General features: G+C 49.3%; 1 protein-coding gene across 2 annotated transcripts in view; it reads right to left on the reverse strand.

The window, feature by feature from the left end:
- Nucleotides 1-18,821, reverse strand: part of OSBPL3 (oxysterol binding protein like 3) — a 100,533-nt gene that overhangs the window by 24,094 nt on the left and 57,618 nt on the right. For both annotated transcript variants that reach the window (XM_044678764.1, XM_044678763.1), the window contains 5 exons: nt 15,633-15,767; nt 14,227-14,320; nt 9,944-10,194; nt 5,837-5,974; nt 1,568-1,631 (listed from right to left, as the gene is read on the reverse strand). In XM_044678764.1, coding sequence (XP_044534699.1) covers nt 1,568-1,631; nt 5,837-5,974; nt 9,944-10,194; nt 14,227-14,320; nt 15,633-15,767 — 682 coding nt within the window. The remainder of the gene's footprint in view (nt 1-1,567; nt 1,632-5,836; nt 5,975-9,943; nt 10,195-14,226; nt 14,321-15,632; nt 15,768-18,821) is intronic.

Raw genomic sequence — 18,821 nt, forward strand, 5'->3', positions numbered from 1 at the left:
CCCTGGGGACGCCCCGGAGAAGCGGGTGAATGGCAGAGCCAGGAGGCTCCCCAGGCTTCCAGATTCCTCATCCACAGCTGGATGCCACCGTGAGATCTTGAAAGGGAATTAATTCTGTAAAGTGAGGTTATTTCGGTCAGCAGAGCCTCAGTTTCCTCATCTACAGAAAGAGAAGACTGGACTTGACGGCTGTGGAGGTCCCTCCCAGCTCAGAGGCTTTGAGTCTTTGGGAGAATCGCTCTTTCCCACTAAATATATCTATTTAAACCCTCCCCTTCCATCTCAGAATCGCTACTGCGTGTTGGTTCCAAGGCAGAAGAGCAGAAAGGGCTGGGCAATGGGGGTAGGTGACTTGCCCAGGGTCACGCAGCCAGGAAGGATCCGAGGCCAGACCTGAAGTCAGGAGGAAGAGTTTTCCTGCCCCCAGCTCAGCGGCTCAGCACCGTCCGCTGTTCCCCCCAGCCGCCCCTAGGAAGGCTGTCGGAGCTCACGTTTCTATGCCGCCTGCGTACATATTGGCTTTGGGGGCATTTCTCTGAGAGTCTGGTCTTCTGTGCCGCCTGAGCTCCCCTCGGAGGCTCCGGAGGGGGGGAGGAGCTGGGAGACACGGCCGCGATGGTCTATCTGTGCTTTGGGGTTCTGGAGTTCTCAGTGCAGGAGTCTGGGAGAGCCGCGGAATGGGGCTCAGGCAAAGGGGCAGCTCTGCGATGACGGCGGCGTGGGGGAAGCCCCTCCACAAGCACGAGCCGCTGCCTCGATGCCCCTCGCTGGGATACTAGGAGAGGCCCAGGGCTGGGACTTCCCTGGCAAAGGGGACTCCCAGGGGAGGAATTCTCTCCTCTACAGTATAGTCTCGGGCTGTTCTGGTCACTCAAAGATGAGGCGACTCCTCCAGGGACACACGGCCGGGGTCTTCCTGGCCCCGGAGGTCAGCGTTCTGCTTCCTCTGCAGCGCCGCTCCTCAAACGCACACCCATAGCCACGACGGCGTGTACAGCTCGGCATGCGTTTGGGGTTTCAGTTTGCAAATCACTAAAATGCCCCATTTCAGAGATCGGGAAACTGAGGCTCAGAGGCTGTCACTGGGTTCCCCTTGCAGAAGCCGTGCCTCCCGCCCCCTTGGAGCATCGCTGGGTAATGCGGGTGCCCTTCCCCATGGGGGAGCCGCTCTCTGGGGGGCTGCCCGGGGCACAGCAGGACCCAGGCTTTCTGACACTGAAGACCCCCGTGCTCTGCCCCCGCACCTCGCAGCCTCTCCCAGAGGCAGAAAGCGGCCCCCACAATGCTGCAGGCTGGAGCCGAGGAACGGGGGGCTGATCTCTGGTGCTCCTGCAGCCGGCACCACTGACCAGGCGGAAAACCGGCGCTAGGGAGGTTTCTGCGGGAGCAGCCCACGGAGGGGCCTCCGGGAGCCCCGGCTGAGGCAGCTTGAGGGACTCGCCTCTGCCTCCTTCTCCTCTTCCTCCTCCTCCTCCTCCTCCTCCTCCCCCTCCTCCTCAGTCCCTGCCGAGCCGCCGAGCCAGCACGGCGCACGACGGAGAGGCCAGCGAGGGAGAAGAGCCCTTACCTTGCCAGAACACGAAGTTGGCGGACTCTGCGTGGCAGGCCGAGATGGGGGGGTGGTGGCTGACCTGGGGGAGAGAAGGAGACACGGACACATTCATTCCCAGCCCCGTTTCGGGCCTCTCCACCTCCCTGCTCCCTCCCTGACCACCAGCATCTTCTTCCTTCAGAGGTGACCGAGTGGGGCTCGGACAAGCTCGGACCGCCTCAAGGCGAGCCACTCCAGGGGTCAATTCTCTCTCCTGGGGCTGGTGACGAGGAGGGTGAATGGAAGCTGCAGGATCACGGCGATGCCCTCCCCGTTTTACAGATGAGGAAACTGAGGCTCCATGAAGATGTGACTTGCTCCAGCCCTGAGGTGGGGTTTGAACCCAGGTCTTTGACTCCTGAGCCGGGGCTCTTCTCACCGTCTCACAAGAGTGCGGTGATGAGAAGCAAAGCTTTAATTAAATGAGCACCGACTAATAATCAGCAAGTATTCATGAAGCCCTTGTGGGCACCAGATGCCATTGGGGCCTGGGGGGGGGCATGGAAATGAGCGTGGCTGCGGCAGGGAGCTTTTAGGGGCTCCGGGATTCAAGAGACGTCGGCGTGTAGACTTAGAGGCGTGTCTGCTTGGCCGGGACCTATTTGTGTTTGTACCTACTAAAATATGTGAATGTTGGTTGGTTGGTTTTTTTCAGTTTACAAGCATTTATTTTCTTTCCTTCCCCCTTCTCAGAATGAAAAAAGAGGGGGGCAGCCAGGTAGCTCAGTGGACAGAGCCAGGTCTGGAGACAGGAGGGCCTCCGTTCAAATTTGGCCTCAGCCGCTTCCTCACTGAGTGACCCTGGGCAAGTCACTTAACCCCATTGCCCAGCCCTCACCGCTCTTCTGCCTCGGACCCCATACACAGTATATATTCCAAGGCAGAAGGTAAGAGTTAAAAAAAAAAGAAAAATAGAATGAAAAAGACAAAAACCTCCTAAAAATGCAGGAAACCAAGCAGTACCCACAGCCCTTGGGCCGGCCCAATATGCCCACCTTTGGTGATGCTGGGCACGGCGGGCAACTTCCGAGGCAAGAGGCCCCGGCTTTGGGCTCCGCCTCTGACGCAGGCAGACCCTGATCTCGAGACCCTCCTGCTCTCTGGCCCGCCTCCAGGGCTGAGCTTGGGCCCACTCGGTGCCTCTGGCCGTGTCTCCATGAGCCTCCTCAGATCGAGGCCACTGAACTAGCCGCGGCCACGCCGGGCCCCACGAGAGCACCCACGAGTGCACCCCCCAAGGGTGGAAGCTCCCCGGGGGCCCCCCAGAGGGTTTTACTTCTGGCCCGTGCCTGGCACCAAGGAGCCCCGACAGACGGCCCACACTCGTCGGACCCAATTGGGTGCAGTTTCTCTCCTGAAGGCTGAGAACAAACGTCTCATCAGCAAAGCGATTAGGAAAGTCCAGGAACAGCCGAGCAGCCGCCGGTCCCGTCAGGCGGAGAACCTTCATTTCTGTCTCACTTACTGAAGAAAAGGCTAAAGAACCCCCTGCGGCGGCGGCCTGGTTATCGTCTCCATCTAATTGTCGTGTCGGGTCTAACCACGAGGGAGGGACGACGCCACAACTCGTCCGGGCCGCCCGAGCCGGGCCGGGCTCGTTCCCTGGAGCCGAGCCGGAGCGCTCGGAGGCTCGGACGCCTGGAGGTCTCTGTCCTAGGCCAGGGGTTGTCACTCGCTGGAGGCGCCCAGATGAAAGCAGAGGCTCAGGCCCCTCACCGGCAACTTCCTCTCTCTAAGCCTCGGTTCCCTCTTCTGTAAAACTCCCTTCAAGGTCACCTTGAATGCTGCCGGAGGGCTGGGCAAAGCCTCCTCCACACGGCGTGGAAGGCAAACTGGGCTCTGGGTCAGAAGACCCGCGTTCACCACCCGGCTGCGCCCCATACAATATGGCATCTCTAAAGAGCTGTGCAAAGTTTGAAGCACGGTTTAAACTTCTAACTATTATTGTTGTAGAGGCAGCTGGGGGTACAGACACACTAGCACGCCGGGGATGGCGTGCCGAGCCAAGACTCGGAAAGCCCCGAGTTCAAATTCAGCCTCAGATCCTGCGTCGCTCTGTGATCCTGGGCAAGTCACTTAACCCCTACTTGTCTCAGCTTCCTCATCTGTCAAATGGGGGTCACCTCCCAAAGCTGTTAGTTGCAGAGGATCAAATAAAGAGATTTTAAGTGTTTAGCACAGGACCACCAGGTACACAGTAGATGCTAAATAAGTGCTTATTTCCTTCTCTTCCCCCTTCTGTGACCCATATTGTTGCTGAATCCTTTTTAAGACTCTCCATGACCCCATTCTTAGTAAAGACACTGGAGGGGTTGGCCATTTCCTTCTTCAGCTCATTTTACAGATGAGGAAACTGAGGCCAACAGGATCGCGGGACTTTCCCAGGGTCACACAGTTAGGAAGAATATGAGGTCAGATTTGAACTCGGGTCGAATCATTCTTGTGGGCTCTAGGCCTGGAATTCTTCCCACTCTGCCACCTGGTTGCCCTATATGCCCCAGGACAAATTACATACCATCTCCAGCTTAGCACACGATGGCCTCTGCACGTCCCTTCCAGTTCTAATCCTTGTTTTATGATCCTTTAAATGTGGAATTGAATCCCAGATCCGCCCTTGTTGCCTATATAACCTCTCATAAATTCCCTTGTCACTCGAGGCCTCAGTTGCCTTATCTTTAAAATAAAGGAGTCTTGGGGGCAGTGAAGTGGCCCCGTGGATTGAGCCAGGCCTAGAGAGGGGAATTCCTGGGTTCAAATTTGGCCTCAGACGCTTCCCAGCTGTGTGACCTTGGGTGAGTCACTTTAAGACCCATTGCCTAGCCGCTACCACTCTTCTGCCTTGGAACTGATATACAGTATTGACTCGAAGACAGAAGGTAAAGGGTTAAGAAAACAACAAAACAAACAAACAAACAAATAAAGGAGTTGGACCCGGTGCCCCGAGTCTTTGCTTCTCTCATCACAAGAATATTTAATGCTCTGCCTGGAAACAAAAGACCTTCCAGGAAACCTTACGGAAGGGTTATTCACACAGAAGAGACGGCAGCCCAGCGGTGTCTGTCCCAAGGAGCAAAGGGCATGCTTGGAAAGGGGGCAAATCAAGGTCCCAACAACTTCCCAGGAGTTAGGCCTTCCCCAGATAGTACGTCCTGTCTCACGGGTCAGAGTTTGGGGGCGGCAGGCAGGGGGCTCCCCGGGGAATAAAGCCTCTGGCGGCCGAGGGAGGAACGGCCAAACCAACCCGCGGGACAGAATGTTAGTGCCCCCGAGAGGCAACGACGACGAAGCTTCTGGAGCAAACCAGGAAGATTTAGAAGAACTGACGCAACGACAATCATGCGGATGGAAAGGAGCCCATGGAGACAAGGGAAGTGGAGGCTGGGCAGCGATCAAGGCCAAGCTCAGCCCCCCGGAAGAGGCAGGAGAACGCCGAGGTGGGGGAGCACCGCTGGGGCACACATGACACATAAAGGCAAGCGTGGCCGACAGGTTGAGAGGAAGCTCCACGATGAGCATTGGTGCTCTTCTCCCTGAATCGGTGCAGGAGTCAGGAGGGACGGTTCGGACCCAATGCCGTGCCTGTCTGGTCCCTTGACTAGTTAATTCAGTCACTAACAGTTGATTGGGGGCTGTCGTTGCTTGGACCATTGGGCCATGGGTTTGGTGGGCGGCACCTGCTGAAGAGTGCCGACGCTCTCCTCACACTGCAGGGCCAAGCCATCTCGTGCCCACCAGAACATCTCGGATGACGGTCACCCGAGAAGATGCTCTCCGTTGTCCCTGCCAGCTTGGTGTAGAGTTGCTCCGGCAAGTGGACAGACAGGAGAGGGGGCTAAGTTTCATGGAGGAAGGTTGGGGAAGAGATACGAACTGACGCCTGAGGAAGAGGAAGGAAATTATCCAAGACGGCGATAGAGAACAAGGCTAATTCGGGTGTAACAATCCGTGGGAGCTTGAGGGATGCCTCCCAGGTGTTTCTGGAAGACCCCACCTTTCCGAATCCTCAGAACAGGGTTTTCAGAGCGGCATCAGGGGCAGCTAGCGGGTGCAGGGAATAGAGAGAGCACCAGGCTTGGAGCTGGGGGACCTGAGTTCAAATTTGGCCTCAAGTACTTAGTAGCTTTGCGACCCTGAGCAAGTTACTTGACCCTTTTGCCTGGCCCTTGCCCTTCTGTCTTGGGGTTGTTACTAAGACAGACGGTGAGTGTTTAAAACAAAACACGGGAGCAGCAGCAGCAGCCTCACCTGCTCTGAAAAATACTGGAAGCCCTTCTCCTCGTGGATACATTCATAGGTCTCTCCGAGCACTGGATTGAAGGGTTTGCTCCCTGCTCGGAAATAGCTGGATGCATAGGCAGAAACGGCAAAGGCCGCCACGTACACCTGCGAATAGGGAGAAAGGAACACGATCAACTCAGCAAGCAAGCTTAGTGACCAGCTGAGGGTCATGGAACCCGGAGACAGGAAAACCCAAGTTCGAAGCCTACCCCGGATACTTATTAGCTATGTGACCACAGGAAAGCACCTTAACCACTCTTAGCCTCTGTTTCTTCACCTGGAAAATGGGGATAATAATTCCTCATTTATCATAGGGTTGTTGTAAGGATAAAATAAGATGTCTGCAAAGCATTTGGCATTGTGAATATTCAAACTGAGCCTCTGCATCAGCTGGGTACACAGTGTATAGAACATGGAACCTGAGTCAGGAAGACTCATCTTCATGAGTTCAAATCCAAGCTCAGGCACTTTCTAACTGTGTGACCCTGGGCAAATCATCTTGCCTTGTTTGCCTCAGTTTCCTCATCTGTAAAATAAGCCTGAGAAGGAAATGGTAAACCATCCCAGAATGTTTTTCTTCTTTTTAAAACGCTTACTTTCCATCTTAGAATCAATACTAAGTATTAGTTCCAAGGCAGAATAGCAGTAAGGGCTAGGCAATTAGGGTTAAGTGACCTGTCCAAGGTCACAAAGCTAGGAAGTGTTTGAGGCCACATTTTAACCCAGAATCTCCTGTCTCCAGGCCTGGCTCTTTATCCACGGAGCCACCTAGGTGCCCTCCTACTTCAATCTCTTTGCCAAGAAAACTCCAAATGGGGTCATGAGTGTTAGACCGAACAACATTCATTGAGCCCCTTCTAGGCTGGGGGCTGGGGATAGAATGACAATCAATAGTGGAACAGTCCTAGATGATAGATTTAGAGCTTGAATTGACCTTGGATCAAGTTTAATCCCCTTATTTTCCAGGTGGAAAAGCTGAGGTAGTCAGATATTAAGTGACACGGCCAAGGTCATATAGCTACTAAGTATCTGAGGCAAGCTTAAAATTTGGTCTTCCTGAATCTAAGCAAGCAGCGTGGTATAGAGGAAAGTGCACTAAACCTTGAGACCAAGGACCTAAGTTTGAACCCTACTTCTGATGATGAGTAGTTATGGGACCTTCCACTTCAATGTGAGTGGGGTGGACTAGACGGTCCCAAAGGGCCCCCTAGCTTTAAGGCAATGATCCTCTGATGCCTGCCCTAAAAGGGCTTAGAGTCTATTAGGGGAAGGGGGAAGACAGACTAGACCAAGAAATAAGTTGAGAGAGAAAGAGTTAACTACTGGGGGAATAGGGAAGGCCTGGGAGGACCGATACCCTGAGCCGAGCCTATATAGATACAAGAAAATCAGAAGCACAAAGGACATTTTATTTATTTATTTTTCATCACTTACTTTCTGTCTTAGTAAAAATTCTAAGACAGAAGAGCAACAAGGACTAGGCAATTAGGGTTAAATGACTTGCCCAGGGCCACACATATATACTTAAAAACACACTGCCACGAGCTATTAGATTACACAGTTTGTGTTTTAGCTCTTTTCTCCTCTTCTGCCTGGGTTCAAGGATGTGGCTAAAGGGGACATTTAATAATAATAATAATGCCGATATTTCTATAGTATTCTAAGGTTTGTCATGCACTTTAAAACCTCATTTAAGCTGCTCACAACCCTACAAGTTATGGGTCTTTAAAACCAGAACACTGACCTCATAAGGCCACACTGGGAGGCTCAAATGTGACCATGTCTCTAAAGATGTTTGCAAACTTTCAAGAGCTAATAAAAAAATTAGCAATTGTTATGAGGATTAAAGTTTATGTAACTTGCCCAGAGTCTTTCTCATGGCCAATCCAGTGCTCTAACTACCAAGTTAGGCTGCCTTTGGAAGAAAAGGACTAGTTGATTTAAACTGGATTAGAAAACCCTGAAAAGGGGGAAGTTAGGTGGCTCAGTGGATTGAGAAAGTCTTGATATAGAAGGTTCTGGGTTCAAATATAACCTTAGATACTTACTAGCTATGTGACTTTGGGTAAGTTACTTAAACCCTTTTGCCTACCCCTTATTGCTCTTCTGCCTTAGAATCAATATACAGTATCGTGGCCTCCCACCCAGCACCCCCAACTAAATTGCCCATCTTCCCTCAAACACACTTGACATTCCAGGCCAATAGGTCTCTGTGCAACTTCCCTAGACACCTCATTGCATCCTGTGTGCTGTCTGTGCTCCCTGCCATCAACACTCTCTCTCCTCCCCACTTCCATCTCTGGATCTCTTTCAGCTGCCTCCACAGACCTTTCCTGATCCCCCAAATTTACTGCTCTTTTCCCTGGAGTATAGTTTGCATGTACTTATAGATGGTGCACTGTCTCCCCCACTGAACAGAAACTCCCTGAGGGCAGAGACTACTTTTTTGCCTGTTGTCTTTGCGTCCAGGGCAAACAGCACAGAGACTGTTTTTATTAGGCACTAAGTGCTTAAAAATGTTTGTTCAGTTGAATTCTATTGTACTTGTTAATGAAGAATGTGGATTCTTGTGTTCCCTAGACTTGAAACAAAGGAGCAAAAAAGCAAGGGAAAAATAATCAGAAGGAAAACCGCTTCAGAAATGGCAGTTTCCAGGGAATCCTTATCAGCTGGGCATTTTCAGATCCCAGAGAGTCTTTCTGATAAAACTGGGCCTGTAACATTCATCATCACCCACAGAACACTCTGTCCTTTGGGACATCTGACCTTCTCAAAACAGGCTGAAAAGGCTGAAACAGGCCACTGGGGGGTGCACAGTGACTTCAAAAGGTTTTGCTTTTCTGGGTGAAACAGGAAAAATAAAAAAAAGCATCTGGAGCGGAAGCTGAGCAAAGTGGTTTGAGGTCACCAGATTGCCTCCCTGCTACTCTCTAGAGGGGCGCTTTCTCCCAGCATGGAATAGGCAAGATTTCCTAAAAGAAACAGAAATATACCAAGTTTCTTGTATCTTCAACTTAGGGCTGGGAGGGACCTTTCAAAGAAAATCCCCCACTCTCCAGATTACCTATTAGCTAGAGAAAATCTACAGAGGCCCTCATTACACACAATGGGCCTCAGTTTCTGACAGATTGTGCCATCTCTCAAGGTCACAGTTCTAGGGCCGGATGGGCTCTTTGGGGTCATTTAGGCCAATTGCCTCATTTTACAGATGAGGGAACAGATGTCCAGAGAGATGAGTAACATGCCCAACCCAGGGCATAATAGGAATGAGTGGCAGAGCCTGGATTTGAACCTGGGCACTCTGAGTCCAAAGCCAACCCCTTCTACACTGGGCCATCTATTCCTCTGGGTGAGGTTGTCAAGCTCATTGTTCCTTTGTGCCCAGGTAACAAATAATCCCTTCCTTTCCAGGTCCATTCATTGAGGTCATCCTGTCTTTTGGGGAATACTTGTTCAATGACTTTGTTCCAGCTACTATGCAAATGACTCCAGAACCTTGCGCAGGCTCTTGGAAGGTACCAAAGTGCCCCGTGGGTTGGCATCCACCTTCATTCCCTTGCCAGCCTTCATGTTGCTCTAAAAGAAAAGAGCCGACTCACAGAAATCACCAGGGATGCTTCAGCCTTCCCCGGCAATATATTTGGTGATTTGGTGATAGGTCATTAACCCTGAACCAACTAGGCTTTGGGTGATCCCCTCCCCCCCAAATATAACCAAAATATAATGAAAGGAATACATAGTTTAACCCTATTTGTAAAGTATGTGTGTGGTTGGGGATGGGAGACAAGAACACCCCCTCATGGAATGTCCCCCACGTTGTGGTGAGAGAGGCACCAAAAGTGGGCCAAGAAGAGAAGCTCGCTGGCCTTGATTTCTACCCCTCTAAAATGAGGGGGTTGGAGGAGATGGCCTCTGAGATCCTGGGGTTTCTATTAAAAACACAGTTACCAAAATGGCTCTTCTTTTAAAGTTCCCGGACCCCAGCTTAAGAAGCCCTGATCAACACCTGACTCCACAGGGCTTGCTCCCTTGCAGACATTACCCCAGGTCTGCAGTAGCCCTTCCCCCTCTCACCATCCTTTCCAGTGGGTCCGGGGTCCTGGATGCCTGGTCCAAAAGCTCACTGTATTCCAGCTCCTCGCAGAGGCGCTGCAGGGCACTCAGAGGCTCATTCAGCTCCACAGGCATGGCCACCTTGGACAGGTCCTTCCCAATGTTGTTTCTCAAAATATTCCAGAGGCTGATGTTGCTGGTATTGGGGCAGGGTGCCGGCAAGCAGGTCCGGCGTTGGGTCTGGCCTCTTGGGTCACTTTCAAGAATGGGACCTGGAAGGGAATGAACATTGACTCATTTTTGGCTCACCAATTGCCTTCTTTCCCATATTCTCTTGTTAAAATGGACTAACTGAAAAAAAAATGAATTTGTTGATGTTTTCACATCAGCCATATCTGAATATATTGTGGTACCCAACCATGTGCCCAGTGGGTCTTCCTTTGTGAGAAATAAAAATGATTAAGAGAAAGCATCTGCCCCAACAATGTCTGACAGCGTGTGTGACGTCTTATATCCGTTGTCCAGCACCTCTTCCGGACACACAGGGAGAGGCATTTCCTTATCCCTTCTCCAAGACTGGTCACTCCAATCTCCCGGTGCTGGCCTTCCTTTACAAGGTCTTTGCATAAATAGTATGGTTTCCCTTTTGCTAACCTCTGCATCAGTTCATACAAATCTTCCTGTGTTTCTCAGAATTCGTCATATACACTCCTCCCTTCTGTCACCCCACCCAGACCCAGGTGCCATGTTGGTATGGTTGCCTTTGAGAAAAGCAAAACTAAGCTCTCATTTCTATAACATTTTATGGTTTAGAAAGCATTTCCTCCCCTTTTTGCTGTTCCTCTTACAGGATATTCCATCTTTGGATAATCTCATCTCTGGCTGTCCCCCACGCCTAGCTCTCCCCCCACCCCACTCGCCCCCACCTTCTGGATTCCTTCAAGAGTCAGCTCAAATCCCACTCTCTGCAGGAGGATTTTCTGTCCCTCCTCTCTTCCCATTTCCACAGTATTTGCCTTTTGTATATTTTTGGGTTTTTTTTGGCATGTTGCCTCCTGCATTAGAATGTGACCTCGATGATTTGTCTTTGCATCCCCAGACTTAGCTCAGTGCCTGGCATCTAGTAATCAATTAATTCATGCTTGCTGACTGAATGATAAATACCCTGTAGGGATTATTAACTCATTTTATAGAAACTGAGGTAGAGTTAAGGGCTTGCCTAAAGTCAAAAAGCTTAGAAGGGTCTGAGGCTAGATTTGAACTCAAGTCTTTCTGACTTTAGGTATGGTGCTCTATCCACTGCATACCTAGTTGTCCTAGGAGGTGCTCTACAAACCTTAAAATGTTAGCAAGATGCCAGCTGTTATTATTCCATACTGAATAATTAGGTAACTCAATGAATTACCAGAAAATGCTTCATTTTTCAATATTGATGATGTATAAGGACCATCGATATTCAGGTGATAGAATGTTTATAAGAATAATAACAAGGACAAGTTTCATAACATTTTAAGACACTTTAGATATATTTTTGCCTCACAGAAACCTTAAATATTATTGAGTTATCTAATTTTACAGATGAGGAAACTGAGGCTAAGGGAGGTCGAGGAATTTTCCCTAGGTCACAGAGCTGAGATTTGGTATTGGAACCCATGTCATGTCTCCCTTAGTCTAGGTCCAGCCTTCTTACCATGACACCATGAATTCTCCAGACTCCTAGTCCAGGTCTAGTCTGTAGAGAAGACTCTAAAAGTTCAGGATCCAGAGCTTCTCTCTTCTTCCTTTGCTCATCGGTGCTTGTCCCCAGAGCCTGCAGCTTGCCCACAGCGTGTTGGTTTTTTTCCTGAGATGTGCCGGGTGCTAAACTCCATCCCTGCCAGCAGAAGGTCGGAGCTTCTCTTCTCTTTGGGATTCTTTGTCGGGCAATCGCTGTCCGTAGTACACCACCAAGATTCGATGAAAATGCCTGTTAGCAAACAGGCCACCCTGGCACCGCCTCCTCATGCCCAGGCTGCCCGACTGCTGCGCTCCACACACAGCTGTGGGCTCGGGGTCCCAGGGCAGACCCCCTGCTTCTGGAGTTGCCCGTCTGAATGCTCTTGCTCCTTCTTCCTTCCAGCCAAGAGGTTCTTGGCCTTTTCCATCCTAGGGCTAGAGGAAATAGGTAGGTCTTCCTCCTCCTCTTCTGGATTCAGGTTTCCTGACGTTAAGGCCGGGGCTCCAGATGACCTGCTGCTTTTTTGATACTGTTTCTGACGAGGTGGTAGACTGTTTAGTATTAATGGTACTCCTTAACCAGTATTTATTATGTGTCTACTGTATGGAGGGCCCCCAACCTAGATGTGGGGGGCGGGGGTGGGGGACAGAGGCATAAGCTGTTAGCCCTGCCTTCAAGAATCTCATGAGCTAACCGTGAAGCCCGAGTAGAGATAGAAAGAAGAAAGAACAAAGGGCAACGTGCAAAGGTCCTGTGAGGTTCAGGGTTCAGACAGCACTATAGCACGACGTCGATGGAGTGCTCCAAGTGGGGCGATTCTCTTCCTGCTCGCTCCCCAAGAATGTAGCCCTCTACTGACTGGCACCTCTAGCCGAGGCCTGCCCGAGAGCCCCTGGGCTTGGTTCTCCCTGGCTTCAGGTGGTCGGAATCCTAAAATCGTGGAATGGACTTTTCTAGAGCTAAATCCTCCCCAAATCACAAGCAATGAATTGTCTTCAATGAGCTCTGATCATCGGGAGTTCTGGAGTTTTATTTGCCCCCCAAATCATTCAGAGCCTATTAGCCACTCCTAGAATCAAGCAATATTCACCTTAAACATTATAAGAAAAAGATCAAACTCTTGCCATCCTTTTTAGCAAGATAATTTCAATTGGTTGCAGGAGGTGTCCTCGGGACATCTCATGGGACATAGCCTGACACTTTCTAAACTGTGATTCTCCCTCTCCCAAACTCCCGAGGATGAGGTAGGTGCCCTTCTGACATAGCCCGGGATGCCCACCATGTCACAAGCCATACAAAAGACACTTAAGTACTCTAGTATTCTAACAGAGTGGGGAGGCTGCCTGGGGGGAGGAGAAGGCATTGGAATGGGAGTCAGGAAGATCTGGGTTCCAATCTCACCTTAGACATTTCTAGCTGTGTGTTTCCTTATTTTATAAAATGAGGGGGTTGGACCCAACGGCTGTTTGGCTGTGGAGGTCTCTTTCAGGTGGAGCTTTTGGATCCTCTGACCTGTGATCTCATGAGTGGGGCTCTTCCTGCTAGGTACAGGCCACAACCCGCTCCTGTCTGCCCAGTCTGGGTGACTCTCATCTATGTCCTTCTATAAGTTTCCCCCTTGGGTTCCATCCAACATGTTGTTGGCCCATCCTCACTTTCCCTTGACATCTATATAAGGTACCAATGGACCTGGAGCCCAGGGGTGGATATCGGTTATTCTTGGCTCTTGCCATACGACTGGCCCTTCTTTTGGAGTAAACATCTCTTTGGAGACATCTTTCCTTGACTTCTCCCATTTGGCAGCCAGCTCACACCCAACATTGTGGCTGGTCTTTGTCATCCTCACTTTCAGTCCTCAGTGACTATCCCATTCCATGGCTGTGGCCATAGAAAACCAAAAGGATGGAGAAGGCATGATATTCCATGATGCTGTGTTAGCTTAGTGACTTCAAGCCTGTGGCACTGAACATATACAACAGGGGTGTCAAACCCAAATAGAAATGGATCCCTGTAGGCTGCCTTTTGATTTAGAAAACCACAAATTAACATCGTCTATGTTGCAATATATTTTTATTTATTTGGATAAACATTTCCCAATTCCATTTCAGTCTGATACAGGCCACGAGGGAGTTTGTGGGTCGTGAGTTTGACACCTCTGGTAAACAGTAAAGGAAGAAAGATAACTCTGAACATGAGCAGCTTAATAAAATATTATTAACATAATGATTGGTGCACCCGCCAGCTTCCACTGCACTCTAAGGCTCCCATGCCATATAAATGCATGTCTTTGGACCATGACATCTCCAAGCGGGGACTATTTCAGAACCAGGTCTTAAACACCTCACTTGCAGTAATTCTTCTCTATGACTAATTCAGTGAGCATTTATTAAGCACCTACTATAGACAAAATCCTGGCTTAGAGGATGGGGATACAAAGACAAATGAAGAGTGGTCCTTGTCCTCAAGGACCTTCCATTCCAAGGGAGGCTTCATAGATCCCTGTACACAGCCAGTGCTTAATAAATGCTGCTTCTCCATGAAGAGAAAAGCCTTCCCCTTCAGACAAGAAAAAATGTTTTGGTCGTACCCAAAGTCTGTCTCTCACTATCCAAATCATTGCTGAGGTTATCCACTGAGGCGTTATCGCTTACATCGCTGACGTATGAGTCATCATCGGAGGCCTGTGGGGAGAGACAAGTGGGCTTCATTAAACTAAGAATTCTAGGACCACACAGTAATGAGATGTGAACAAATAGCAACTCAGACCATTTCCCCAAATGGCTAACTGCTCCTGGAGCTATGAGGTATAAATATTTTTTGATACATTATAATCATACTATTTTCCTGGCTATCTCCTCCAAACTGATGAAAAAGTCATTCCAAGTCTATTAGCCATTTACTGGAATCAAGTAATATTCATTCTTAAATGCTCAGGCTTATTATCAGAAAAAACATCAAATGGAATGGAATCACCATTATGATGATAGAGCCCCACTTGGGAGATGAATCATAATAAACCCTTATTCTTTCTGAATTAGTTAGGAGAAAACAGCCAGATGGAGTTGAAGTTTCCAGGTTTATTATCCATGATAATAGGATCTTTGGAAATCAATAGCATTGGCGAGCTTGCTAGGAGAATGCTCTCGCTATTTAAGAAGCCCAGTTATGGGAGCAGCATTTCCTTGTTCTTCAGGACCTCACGAACTAGGAGGATTCTTGCCTGCCCAATGAAGCAGGACAGCACTTGGTGGCCCAGTCCGTCATCAGCTCATGGGACTATATTCATCTTAAGGAAACACAGGTCAAAGTCTATTGGGACAAAGGCTAGAGGACAGTCAATTCCTTCACTGCTATGGAATTTGACTAAGATGAATCCACTTGAGCTGAACAAGAGCGGCTCCAAGTCCACTTTGTCATGGCCAATCTGTCAATGATCTCAATTTAGTAGAGCCCTGAGAGAGAGCTGGCACATTCCCCTTTATCCTCATGCCTCTCCTGGAAAGACCTGGATTTTGGGATAGGGGGTTAGTATTTTGTTCCACTTGGGAGTCTGGGAGTTTTTAGGATGTGGGGAAGAGGACAGCCAGCTTGTTTGAAGAGATAAGGGGTAAAGTATTGCTTAATGGATGGTAGAATAAAAAAGCCACATATCTCTACTCCCGTCCCACCCCACCCTGGGCACTCTGGCCACCTACTATCAGGTCTTGTCATCACAGAGAACAACCATGCATGGGTTTTCACTACATAGGATGCAATTAATTAGCACATATGTAAAGCATTCTGTAAATTTTATAGCACTATATAAATGCTAGCTGGTGATAGTGGTAGTAGTAGTGGTAGTAGTAGTAGTCGTAGTGGTAGTAGTAGTAGTCGTAGTGGTAGTAGTAGTCGTAGTAGTAGTGGTAGTAGTAGTGGTAGTAGTAATTTGGTTAACATTATGGACAAATCACTAAAGCAACCTAAGGAAAAATAAAATGTAAATAAAGCTCAAACCTCATTTTCTGAGGAGCTTGGCGAGAGTAAGACTTCTTGGGCATCAAAAAACTCAGAAAGGGAGTCTGTGATGGAGAGCCGACTTTCATTGGAGAGCTGATGGACGAGGGCTCTGCCTTCTTCTCCAGAGATCTCCTATTTTAAAACAAAACAAAATAAGACACTCAGAAAAAGTATCCAGAAACTCCTAAGGTGTGAGCCAAAGTAGAGTCTTAAAAACCATGGCAAGGGCACCTGTGATCACACTGGGATTTCAAAGCAGGAGAGAGATCCAAAGACCAGGAGACCCAACATTCACGGAACAAAATGGAAAACAAAGTTCTCTAGGATATGGACAGGCCATTACAGGAACACGTCAACACTTACATTTCAAGGCAAGGGGATATGCTGACAAAGGAGCCACAGGGGGGAAAAAAAAAAATCACCTTTCTCTGAAATGGATTTCCCATGTTCTCCATTCCTCCTACCTCTCTCCTCTATCCAGAGTTCCCAACCTTTTGTGGTCCTCATACTACAAGGTTTCAGTAAATCTTCCTGTTGCTGTTGTTCATTTGTCTCAGTCGTGCTGACTCTTCCTGGCCCCATTTGCGGTTTTCTTGGCAGATACTAGAGTGGTTTGCCATTTCCTTCTCCAGGAGACTAGGCCAAACTGAAGTTAAGTGACTTGTCCAGGGTCACACACTGGGACTGAATGTCTGAGGCTAGATTTTTACTCAGGTCTTCCTGACTCCTGGCCCAGTGTTCTAGCCACTGAGCCGCCTAGCTGCCTACACACCTTCCTAGACCCCTAGTTAACATTAAAGAAATAAATTCAAGCATTTACCCCAGCTTTGTACATGAGAAGTAAAGAGGCTCATTTTAATAGATAATAGTTATTACCAAATATTCCCGTCCTCCCTTGCCCCTTGGGGACATGCCGCAGGCTGGGCACTCCTCCTCAATCTCATCTTCCATCATGCCCTCCGCATGAACAACCACCGTCTAATTTTACCTGCACCAAAGGCCCGAGTAGACTCGTGTGGGGGATGCAGATGGATCTTCATCTCCTTCTCCTGGTGAGCAGAATCACACCTCTAGCTTGGGAGGACATGAGCTAAGGAGGGGCAGGAAGAGGAAACCCCCCACTAGGCTCCTTTCTCTCCTCAGATTTCTTTTATCTGCCCCCGGCTCAGGGCAATAAGCCTGGAAAGCACGCCTCCTCTCAGCCCTCCAGGATGGCCTCGGACTCCCTAGCAAGGAGACCCCACACAACCCCCATCGTCTTCTCTGGAGTGACCGCCGGGAAAATGCAGCTCAATTACTCAGAGGGAGATGGAGCAAATGGCCTGCCTGGGCCTCTCTGGCAGCACACTTTTCCATTAAAGGGCTTCACAATTCCATCATGACGGCTGAACAAGCTCCTTCCCTGGCACTCCTAGATCTAATCACACATTCTAGGCTGGCGACCCGGGAAAAGGAAGATGGCGGAAGATGGCTCCTCGTATGAGAGGATGGGTGCTGTGGCCTCATTACACGAGGAAGGGCAGGCCAGCAGGGCATTCACTTTAAAATGATGTACGAAGACTAAAAGAATTCTCCTCTGAAGTCCTGGTAACGGGGGTGACTTGAGTTCCCAAAGGCTGTTCCAACAAAGCACCCACTTTGGAGGTTCCATCAAGCTAAGAAGGCTTGGAAGATGGGCTTCGTGAATGGCTCTGCATCTGTATTCTGACAACCAGCCTATCCTTCAGTGGGGCAGAGAGTGGTCGTCGGAGGATGTGAGTTCAAGTCTGACCTCTGACACGCACTACATGTGTGACTGTGGGCAAGTCCCTTAAGCTTGTTGGGCCTCAGTTTCCCTATGTGTGAAGTGAAGATGGCCTCTGCAGTCCCTCACAGACCTAGAACCCAATGAGTCAGCAGCAGGTTGACTAAAGGTGGATGCATTTCTCATCAGCTCTGAATGATTCTCCCTAGTCACAATCCACTCTGGCAGAGGGAAGCGAGAAATGAGACCTACTCATCCACCCCAGGACATCATGATCATTTTTCCAAGATGGCACCTCATAATTCTTATGCCAAAAGGGAGGAGAGAAGAAAGGATAAAGGAAGAAGGGAGAAAAAAGAAAGGAGGGGAGAAAGGACTAAAGGAGGAAGGAGGAAAAAAGAAAAAGAGAAATGAAGGGAAAAGAGAGAGAGAGAAAAGGAAAAGGGAGAGAAGGAAGGAAGGTAAATGGAAGCAAGCAAGGAAAGGAGGATGGGAAAGGTTAGAACATAAAGCACTGTCTGGCAGGGCAAGGCTTGGGGCGGGGGAGGTAAGGCATATCAAAGTGGGGCCCTGGGAGCATCGGTGATCTGGAGGGGAATTGCAGAGGCTCCCAGAGTTGGGGAATGCAGAAGGCAGTTCTGAAGACAAATTTCATCCACCGAGGCAGCTAGCTGCCATCTGTCTGCTTGTGGGTCATGCCTATCATCATGCCTACCAATCACTTAAACTAGGGCCAAATTCTACCCTCAGATTCCAGGGGGCAGCTGCTGAGCTTCTTGGGGGCAAAACAATGACATTTTTCTTGCTGGAGAAGTTTACTAAAATAACGGCTAAATTAGCACCCGGGGCAAGAAACCAGGAGAAGTTTGTGAAGCATAGCCAGGCACTAGGTGAATAAACCAAAAAAACAGCACCAACTGGGTGGATTCCAAAAAGACTCTGGCAGGGTAAGGACTGGGCCAAAATGAAAAAGCTAAAAATTAACCAGGACAAATGCCAATCTTGGCTTTTGGAGGAAATGTGCTATAGTAGAAAAAATGGATTTGGTGTCAGAGTCCTGAGTTGGAATCCAGGCTGCAGAGCTGGGTGATGTTGGGCAAGGAGCCTCGGTTTCCTCATTTGTCCAGCAAGGACACTGGACTGTGGCCTGGCAGGGTTTGCCCAGTTCTTAATATTGGATCTTCTCACCTATGAACTTTTTTAGAGGGGAATTACTAGAGGGCAGATGTCATCAAAAACACAGCCAGGACTGGAGTGTCTTGGGCTCTGGATTCAAATCCCCAGTGGCTACAAAGCAACATCTAGGGCCAGGCAATGATAAAGCAAAAATGTCTTTAATGTTCTGGATGAATGATTAACTCGAGGGTTACCCAGTGAAGAGTGATCGCGCCCCAGCTAGCACTCTAGTAAAGTGATGAAATCGGGGGGGGGGGGGGGGGGGG

The sequence above is a fragment of the Gracilinanus agilis genome, chromosome 5, assembly GCF_016433145.1.
Source record: "Gracilinanus agilis isolate LMUSP501 chromosome 5, AgileGrace, whole genome shotgun sequence".
Classification (NCBI taxonomy): Eukaryota; Metazoa; Chordata; class Mammalia; order Didelphimorphia; family Didelphidae; genus Gracilinanus; species Gracilinanus agilis.